Source organism: Mytilus californianus, unplaced genomic scaffold (genome assembly GCF_021869535.1).
Source record: "Mytilus californianus isolate M0D057914Y unplaced genomic scaffold, xbMytCali1.0.p SCAF_1, whole genome shotgun sequence".
Lineage (NCBI taxonomy): Eukaryota > Metazoa > Mollusca > Bivalvia > Mytilida > Mytilidae > Mytilus > Mytilus californianus.
This window is the reverse complement of record NW_026262581.1, coordinates 50,582,705-50,592,830: the sequence shown is the minus strand read 5'-3', so window position 1 is coordinate 50,592,830 and position 10,126 is coordinate 50,582,705. Positions and strand designations below refer to the sequence as shown.

Sequence of the window (10,126 nt, the reverse complement as noted above, 5' to 3'; positions counted from 1 at the left end):
CTTCTTATTCTTCTTAAAATAGCGATAGCAAAAATCATTATCATGTTCAAATTTATTTCAGACGATAAAACAAAAAGACTTATAATTAAATTTTGATCCTTACTGTTTATCAATGGGTATGTCGTGTTTAGTTTGACTTACAAAAACAAGCGGATAAGAAAAAAAAACTTATGCAAAATAATATTTAATGTATTGATAGTAAACAAAGCATAGGCAGTGGAATAAAACATTCATTTCCCTTTGCCTCGGAGATATGAAGATTTGCTCACCCTCGAAAAATCATATTTCCCTCGGGCAGAGCCCTCGTGAAATATGAATATTCTTGGGTGAACAAATCTTCATATCTCCCTCCGGCACGGGAATTAAATGTATATTGTCCCCCTCAAATCCTATGTACAACATATTTAATTTTCACATTTAATCTTATCATATGTTAGAAATAATATAAATATAAGAAGATGTGGTTTGATCGCCAATGAGACAACCCTCTACCAACATGACCAGAGACCAAATGATGTAGAAGTAAGCAACTATAGGTCTTCAACAATGAGCAAAGCCCATACTCCACAGCAAGCTATAAAAGGCCTCGATATAATAAATGTAAAACCAGTCAAAGAAGAAATTTAACTAACAGCCTGATTTATGTACAAAACAATAAGCGAAAAACAAATATGATATACAGCAACAAATGATAATCACTGAAATACAGGCGTCTGACTTGGGACAGGCACTTAAAGACTGTTGGGGGTTAAGCTTATTACACAACATTCATGATAAATGGTTTCTTTCGAGCCACATGGGGGCTTGGTGTCTAAATGGTCATCTTGAGTGATCACTATCCTGTTAACCCTCAGGCTGTGAGTTTGAAACCCTGCTAAATAAAAGTGGTCCCCAATCTTAATTGACTATGATTGCCAGTTTTTCTACAGAAGATCAGTGGTTCTGAACAGACACTCTGGATTCCTCCACCAATAAAACTGGCAGCCATGATATAGTTAAAGGGTGCTGAAAGTCGTGTTAAAACACCAATGGTCAATCAATCCAGCTGTATATGTTTTAAGGATGTACACCTCTGAGGAGCCAAAAATTTCTAGAATTAAACTTTTTTTCTTAACCTGATTTTTCAGTTTTTATGACTATAAAAAAAATAATAGATGAAGAAAAAATCATATGGTGGTGCACTTCTTCTTTTGCTACAGCCATTTGAAAGTATCCAATTTTGATGATTTTCCCATTTTTCATCAATTTTTACCCGTTTTTAGGCTATTATCATGAAAAAAAAACACAGTTTCACAATTAAACTTTTTTTCATACTTTCACTAAAGATGAAGTGGACCAATCTGAATAAATTTAACTTAAAAAAACTATGGGTAGGTGTTAATATAAGAAAGTTTTATAAAATATTGTTGCTTTTTCGTGTCAAATTAAAATACCATGTTGTCAATTTTGTAAATTTGGGATTTTTCTCTTTTTTTAGAACAAAAAGCATATTATTTCAACTTCTTTGTTATAAATGATTGAAAAAATACATATCTAAGAAATTTAAAAAGAAAATAAATGGGGAATGTGTCCATGGGACACAGATGATGCCCCCGCTTGCATATCTAATAAGGTTATAAATTAGGGATATAACTGAAGAACAGTAAAAGTGATACTACCCTAATTTGTACTTGATCTGAGTTTTGTGGTAATAAGCATCGTGTATAAGTTTCATAACATTTGATTGAGGCAAACTAAAGTGAGAGAACAGAAACGAAAAAATTCAGCAATTTTTATGCTTATAAAGGGGCATAACTCAAGAACAGTAAAAGTGACGCCACCCAATTTCAAACTTGATCTGTATTATGTGGTAATAAGCATTGTGTATAAGTGTCATAATATTTGGTTGAGGCAATCTAAAGTTAGAGAACGGAAACGAAAAATTCAGCCAATTTTTATGTTTATAAAGAGGCATAACTCAAGAACGGTAAAAGTGATACTACTACCCAATTTCAAACTTGATCTGTATTATGTGGTAATAAGCATTGTGTATAAGTTTCATAACATTTGGTTGAGGCTAACTAAGTTCGAGAACGGAAACCAAAAATTCAGCAATTTTTATGTTTATAAAGGGGCATAACTCAAGAACGGTATAAGTGACGCCACCCATTTTCAAACTCGATCTGTATTTGTGGTAATAAGCATTGTGTATAAGTTTTTACATAACATTTGGTTGAGGCAAACTAAAGTTAGAGAATGGAAACCAGCTTTGGGACATACGTACGGATGTACAAAAGGACAAGGGTAAAACTTAATGCCCCCTCCGCTGCGGCGGGGGCATAAAAATTGATATGGGATGTACATGTATCTGGTAAAATCATTTCTTGTACCCCTCACCCATTTTCTCAACATTCTGGCTAATGAGACTGACTTGATTGGTTATAAAATTTGAAAATTTAATTACTCAAAACTACTTATTGTAAATACACAATTTTTTCACAGAGTTAAGTTTGATTATAATATTTTTTAAATTCATTGATATTTTCCACTTGTATCACATGTTTCAGAAATAATTCGAGAACGAGATTTCAACGAGACTGAAACGTCAGAAGAATACATCCTTAAAATATATTGACTGTTGGGATGCATTTAGTTTAATTCTGATATGTTCTAAGTATTGGAGAAAATTTAAGGGCACTCAGTTCCTCATATAGTCGACAAAGACAAAATCAATGTGCAGGTTGGTAAGAGTAAGCATATAACATCTTCAAAAAGGCTTTCATATCTTGAAACAATGATGGTGGTAGCAGGAAGGAGTCTTTGAATATATTTTTATTCATTTGTTTCTTGTACTGTCTTGGTAACTTTCTGTTTTATTCCAAAAATGATTCTACTGCGGTAATCCATAAAAGTTGAATTGATGATAAATAGAAGCTTGGTGTAAGATTAACAAAAGAAAGATAACTCTAAAGAGTCATAATCCTAAAGTGCAAATATCTACACAGTACGACAGAACATTAAATACATTCAGGAAATGATTACTCACAAACAAAATGTGAAGCCTGCATAAATCTGACAAGCAAAGGAGGACAAAAGACTTAGGTATGACAAGGCCAATTTTTAGCCCCTTGAATTCAAAAATTAAAAAGTTTCATAATTCTTCCAAATAACTTCCTTCAGATGTCCACAAGACATTATGTGTCAGATACCAGCATTTATATTATTTAATTTTGTCTTGTATATCTGTATTAGGGCTTCAAACTTCTTGACTTTAGTGCAAAACTGCATAAACTTCCAAAATAGCCTCATTTTGATATCTTGTCATTAAAATTCAGATATGAGCAACAGCTTTACCCAAAAAGATATTTTGTTACAAGATGTATTTTACAAAGATGTTAAGGTGTGTAAGGCTGTCGCTCAAGTATATTTTGTCCAAAAACTATGTGAAAAATGGTAATTTTTCTTCAAATATGTAAATTTCAACATGTTTATAACATTAAAGTGACATCAAAAGTCTTTCTGCACTAAAGTGTCCATATTATATTAAAATGTAAATTTATCAATAAAATCAACACAATTTATAAACATGATAAAGGCATGAGTAATTTTTACTTATTTTGCAATTTTATGGGCCAAATACTGGCTCTTATCATGCCTATAAATAAAATACATTTCAAAATTTCAAGGATTTGCTGATATAACAAGTGAAACTGTGAGCTACTACTCACTGATGATACCCCACCGCAAGTGGATAATTTTAATAGTGTAAAAATATGTAAGTGTTAGGTAAAGAGGAAGTTGTTGAGTGATGAATCTGAAAACAAATCACACAGTATAGCTGACTTATATAAACCCTGAAACCAAATTTCAGAAATCCTTGTAATGTAGTTCCTGCGAAAAATGTGACAAAAATTTTCGACTTGGATGTCATGTGTAAAATGATGTAAGTGTTCCGTAAACAGGAAGTTGTTGAGTGATGAATCTGAAAAAGCATCACACGGTATAACTGACTTAAATAAACCCTGAAACCAAATTTCAGAAATCCTTATGATGTAGTTCCTGAGAAAGATGCGACGAAAAATATTCATGGGACGGACTGACAGACGGAAGGATGTAAGGACAGACAGAGGTAAAACAATATACCCCCACTTTTTTACAGCGGGGTATAAAAATCTTATATAGGATATTCAATGACAGAATTAATCACTGCTATATTCAGGATAATAATACATGTATCAGTTAATTTGAATTGTACCAAATTAACACACTGAGTCAGAATTTTAACATAAAATCTCCCAAGGTAAGTAACACATTAATCTGACCTTGTGCTGACCAGTAATACTCTTATTCCTAAAATGCTTCATGCATTGCTTAACTATATCACAGTTTTAAATAAAACCTGTAAGGGTTTAGTGAAGTATATTGATTCAACTTTAATTCTGTGAATTAATGAAATTTGAAATACATTTTATTTTAGGCCAATCAGACACAAGTCATAACTTTTTCAATTATCTCTTAGAATATTGAACTGAGAGAAAAAAAATGTTATAGACATGTACTGAAAGATCAAATTTAATTTGCAAATTGAAAACAATTGATCCATAGTCAACTTTACTATATAGTAAACAAATTCACACCTTTTTCAAACAGACCATTGTTGTTTACAAGTATCTGTAACCAGTAAATCACACTATGTAGATATAAGAAGATGTGGTATGAGTGCCAATGAGACAACTCTCCATCCAAGTCAAAATTTATAAAAGTAAACCATTATAGGTCACAGTACGGTCTTCAACACGGAGCCTTGGCTCACACCGAACAGTAAGCTATAAAGGGCCCCAAAAAATTACTAGTGTAAAACCATTCAAACGGGAAAACCAACGGTCTAATCTATATAAAAAACGAGAAACGAGAAACACTTATGAACCACATCAACAAACGACAACTACTGAACATCAGATTCCTGACTTAGGATAGGTGCAAACAAATGCAGCGGGTTTAAACGTTTTAATGGTACCAAACCTTCACCCTTTTTCTGAAACAATAGTGTAACATCACAATATAGAAAGACATACTATAAAATATCAACTGAAATAGCTTAACTCAATCAAAGGACATATTAACACCACTGAACATACACTGAACAAATAAATTTGACCTGTGACACAATGTAAATACAAAATAAATAATTTAAGGGAAGAATAATAAAAGTAACATGTTATATCGGTAAGAAATGTTAAACAATTAAAGAAAAACAATATGCTCGAACAAAAATATCATCCATTTGCAATAACTTTAAACACAGGTAAATGAAAATAATTTTGTTGTTAGGTATACGTGTACAGTACCAATAGAGAAAGGAAATGTACATGTATATTCATCACATTTAGCTAATAATACTGTGAATTCAGAAATCATTTCAATGTTTTTATTAATGCTAAAATGCAACAGTATCAGATTCAGAATAATATAAACCTGCATTTATAAATAGATAATTTTTCTTTGTAAATATTTTGCAGTACCATTGATTACATTTTTAAATAATAAATTCACACATTAATTTCTGATTTAACAGTATATGAAACTTTCTTTCCAAAATATAAAAAAAATATCTGGATTGTATAATCCAAACTTTGAAAAGTTATATTTCAAGAACTCTCAATGCTTGTTGACCACTGAATCAGATCATTCAGTATCTATCCTCAACTTTAAATCAGCTAAAAAACAAATTTTTGTAGCATGCACAATTAGTCAGATTAATATTTCAACTTTTAACACCTGAATGTTATAATTTCTACAAAAAATACATGATGTCAAATGAAACAAGTGAATCTGTGAGCTACTGCTCACTAATGATACCCCCACCCCCTAAAAGTATAAGGTAAACAGGAAGTTGTTGAGTGATGAATCTGAAAACGCATCACATGATATAGCTGACTCATATAAACCCTGAAACCAAATTTCAGAAATCCTTGTAATGTAGTTATTGAGATAAATGTGACGAAAAATATTTATGGGACGGACGGATGATCTGATGGACTGACAGATGCACAGACAGAGGTAAAACAGTAACCTCCCACTTTTTTAAAGCGGGGGTATACTAATATTATATTGTTCTGGAAGATAATAAAGAACATGACATTGTACAAGACTAAAACTACAAGGATTGCATATTCATTCTATTCCTTAATCCACACAGATATCAAAAAGCATCCATACTTACAACAATGCTACAATTTCTCCTCTTTCCAGCTCAAAATGTCTTACTTTCCATTTGTTAAGGAACACATAATCTGTCTTTCTGTCTGGATTTAATGTTGGCTACAATTGTTTTGTATATTATATATATAATTAAAACATTAATTCAAACTGAATATCATGAAAGGGAAATTTTCATTTAAAAAAATTTAAATAAAATGTTTTCCAGGTAAAATTGAGCAATGTCCATGGTGATTTAAAAGCTTCTTTGGAGTAAACTAAATGTGATTGCTTTTAATTGTTTGAAGAATGATATTTTTGTTTTCCGTTACTGTTTTAACATAGTGTTTTCTTATTTGATTTTTTCTCATATCCTACCTGCATGGAAACGCCCATAACCTGAGCAATATATCCAAAAGTATCTAGAAAAGTCACAGCAACTGGTAACCCTACTGCTGCAGACATGGCGGAGGATGCTAATACTTTGTACCACATCATCTGTTTAGCCAAATTCCATTTTCAACACAAATGGCATGAGTTCCTATCAAATAAATAAAAAAGATAAATAATAAACTGCTGACAAATAAAACTGAATATCAAATACTATTGACCTATCATTATGAGTGGTTCCCTTTAATCTGACCTAAACTGTTTTTAATACAACACACTTTAACATGTAAATTATGCAAAAGTTACAAGGGAGGTTGTGGCCATATAATCTCCATTGAAATGGGATGTGCCAATGCTTATACAACTGCATATGAAATATCATTGACCTACCACTACTGATTCATCTTAAACTGACCAATTATCACAAACTTTAACATGTAAACTAAGCAAATGTTTCAAAGTCAATGGATCATGACTGGGGGCACAGGGTCAAATAATCTCAATGGAACTGAGATGTGTTAATGGTACTACTGCATATGAATTATCATTGACCTACCACTAGTGGCTCCCCTTAAACTGACCTATAATGTAATCACAAAATAATTCGTTGTTGGAGCAACCAGAAACAGCAGACCTTAGTAATATTACTTTTCAACTTCCACAATATGAAACAAAAACAAAAGAAAGACTTATATGTACAAAATAAATTTTGTTTTTAATGTAGTTCATTGTACTATGTCTGAAAATTACAGTGGCAGTGCAATAGAACCATAGTACTAAAAGGGGCTATTCAAAAGGCTGAAGTATGGTTTCTTTGTGTTCTAAGAACATTTGGCACAGTTATTATAATCTTCATGAACATGCTAATTTAAACTTTTTATTATTCTTTGCTATACAAAATATTTAATTTATAAATTGTCGCTACAACTGATGGAACAAAATCAACAACCTTTCACATGTTTACTGATTTACAACAAACCCATCCCCATCCCATGTTTCACTTGAATAACAAGAATGGATATGCAGAAATGTCAAACCAGTGTAACTGATGATGCCTGATTATTTGCTGAAAGTATGTGAGGTCAAGGCCAAACTTCAAATTACTTGACACTGAAACTAAATATTATTTTGCTCAGAATAAAACTGAAATCTTCTCAAAAATTGAATGAGAGTTAGTCATACAAAAAAAATAATTTTCAAGCTGATCAATCTATATCCAACACATTTTGATATTATTTTACTGATCATGATGATCTAAATAATCTGAAGAAAATATAAAGAGACAATAAGATGTAATAAATTTTAGAAACTGCAATTTTATGAAAAATATGAAAAGTCTGGTGCTTCTTGTCAGATGGCCATATTTATTCCACAATGATAGATATTTATGGTTTTCTCGACATTCGTTGCAAATATTTCATACCTATTAAGGATAACATGTTTCTATATCATAAATGTAATATCAAATGAATATAATCCTGTTTTGTACTACAGATACATTTTGCTCATTGTTGAAGGCAGTATGTTTACCTGTAATTGTTCAAATCTTTGCCCTTAGGTCTTTATAGATAGTTGTCAAAATGGCAATCATACTACATCTTTAAATATCATATTTGTATATTAATGTCATAAAAAATTGCTGGAAATACTTAAATACTGACCACTTTCTTTTCTACAAGGTTGGAGGGGTACTGTTATCTTATGTTTAGTCTGGGACTAATAAAATGAAGGGACTTGCAACTTCTAGAATATTATGGATTAATCTGATGTATTTATTTAAAAGAAAAGATGAAAATAAAAATATATATAAATAAAAGAATGCAAACCTATTCTTTTTTACTTGTAAAATCAATGTCATATTGATCTGTAATAATCAATAATTGGGTGACTATTATCAGTGATTAACTTTAGAGAATAAACAAAATTGTATTTAAAACTTGTTTTATTAAATGGTCTAAACTCATCAAGATGTAATCAAATGTATATATAAGTTTATTTCTTTTAAACAGTACATGGTGTTTGCAGATATAGTTTTTATACAGGAAATGTATGATTTTAATAAAAATAAAAATATCATTCTATTTAAAAAAAAACTAATACACATAAGGGTATTTGGAAAAATGCATTTCAATTTTCAATGCATTTTTGGGGGGAAAGTATAATACAAATATTTTAACATCCTATGAAAAGTCCCTTTCCAACCATATTAAAATTATAAATTATCAGGAAAAGAGAAAAGGTAAAAGAATGCATTTGGGGGGGGGGGGGGGAGTATAAAACAAAAATTTAACAAATAATTACACCATCCTATCAAAAAGTCCCTTTCCAACCATATTAAAATTATTTAATGATAAATTATCAGAAAAAAGAGAAAAGGTGAAAGATTTACATTCTAAAATTGAAATATTTGAATATTTTGTTTGGAAAATGACAAATTCTCCAACTTTGGTCACAAGAATAACAATTTAATAATGGGATTAATCATTATGGAAATGAAAATTAGATCTGACCATGCACCCTACAATCATGATCTTCATATGTCATTTATTTTCAATCAATATTTATAGTCAATCCTAAGAGGACTTCAAAATACATGAAATATATGTATATGCATGTCCCCTATTTATTTATTTATTTAAATAGTTACCATATTTTTTATCTAAATTTATAAACTTTTAAATAGGTAAAACAATTTGCTTTACTTCATTCTATATTTGCTGCCAAATTTTTATTGCATGCTATGTGTGAGATTCAACTTTGTTTTGCAGGTTGTTTATATCTTAAAATAAAATTAAAATTGAGATTCAAATTCGGGAATGTATCAAAGAGACAACAATCCGACCAAAGAGCAGAAAACAGCACAAGGCCACCAATGGGTCTTCAACACTGTTTTTATGTTATGTATATGTTTTTATATTCGGTCAAAAGCTCCTTAGAGCTTGTGTTGTATATTTGACTTATGCTGAATCAAAATAAATTTTTCTTATCTTATCCCCTGATCTACTGGTCTGAGGTTAATTGAGACAATTTTTCATAGCAAGTGCAAATAAATAAAGATAAAATGTGAGGGTATAAAAGTTGCAAAAAATCATTTTCACTTCTTTAGACTATTTATTCCATTAATTTTTGGTGGTGTTACAACTTGTTACTCCTCTCACTTATAAAATGGTTGGTGTCATCATTCATGTTTATATCACTTGTAAGTCATGATAATAGAGACAATAAAAACAAAATATAAACCATTTTGGGGATAATTTGTCAGTGCTTTTCAATATAATTGTCGGATAACAATCTATTTCAAATATTTATACATGCAGGTCAATGCATCCAGATTTATTATGTTTGATATTTGCACCTTTCTGTTTAACAAGGTAAACCAGTGACCCTGCAGTTTACAATATTTGGATCTACAGTAAGGGTCAACCACCTACATAAAAAGACGTCTTCATAATGTTTAATTTTTACATCGCCGCTCCCATTCTGCACCGTTTAACTCATATATTTTACCTTATCAACCGTTCAAATTATCCGGCTTACACTATTGTTACTACTGATTGGG

The 10,126-nt window shown here is 30.8% G+C and overlaps 1 protein-coding gene across 2 annotated transcripts in view; it reads right to left on the bottom strand.

Moving 5' to 3' along the window:
* LOC127720636 (mitochondrial inner membrane protease subunit 2-like) overlaps window positions 1-10,011 on the bottom strand; it is a 48,265-nt gene extending 38,254 nt beyond the window's left edge. Inside the window, exons 1-3 of one of the 2 annotated variants that reach the window (XM_052227340.1) lie at window positions 9,923-10,011; window positions 6,556-6,718; window positions 6,203-6,300 (exon numbers count right to left, since the gene is read on the bottom strand). In XM_052227340.1, the coding sequence (XP_052083300.1) occupies window positions 6,203-6,300; window positions 6,556-6,675 (218 nt within the window). In that variant the 5' untranslated portion in view covers window positions 6,676-6,718; window positions 9,923-10,011. Of the gene's footprint in view, window positions 1-6,202; window positions 6,301-6,555; window positions 6,719-9,878 lie in introns of both variants that reach the window. The other variant, XM_052227349.1, reaches the window with a different exon arrangement.
* Between the last annotated feature and the right edge of the window lie 115 nt (window positions 10,012-10,126).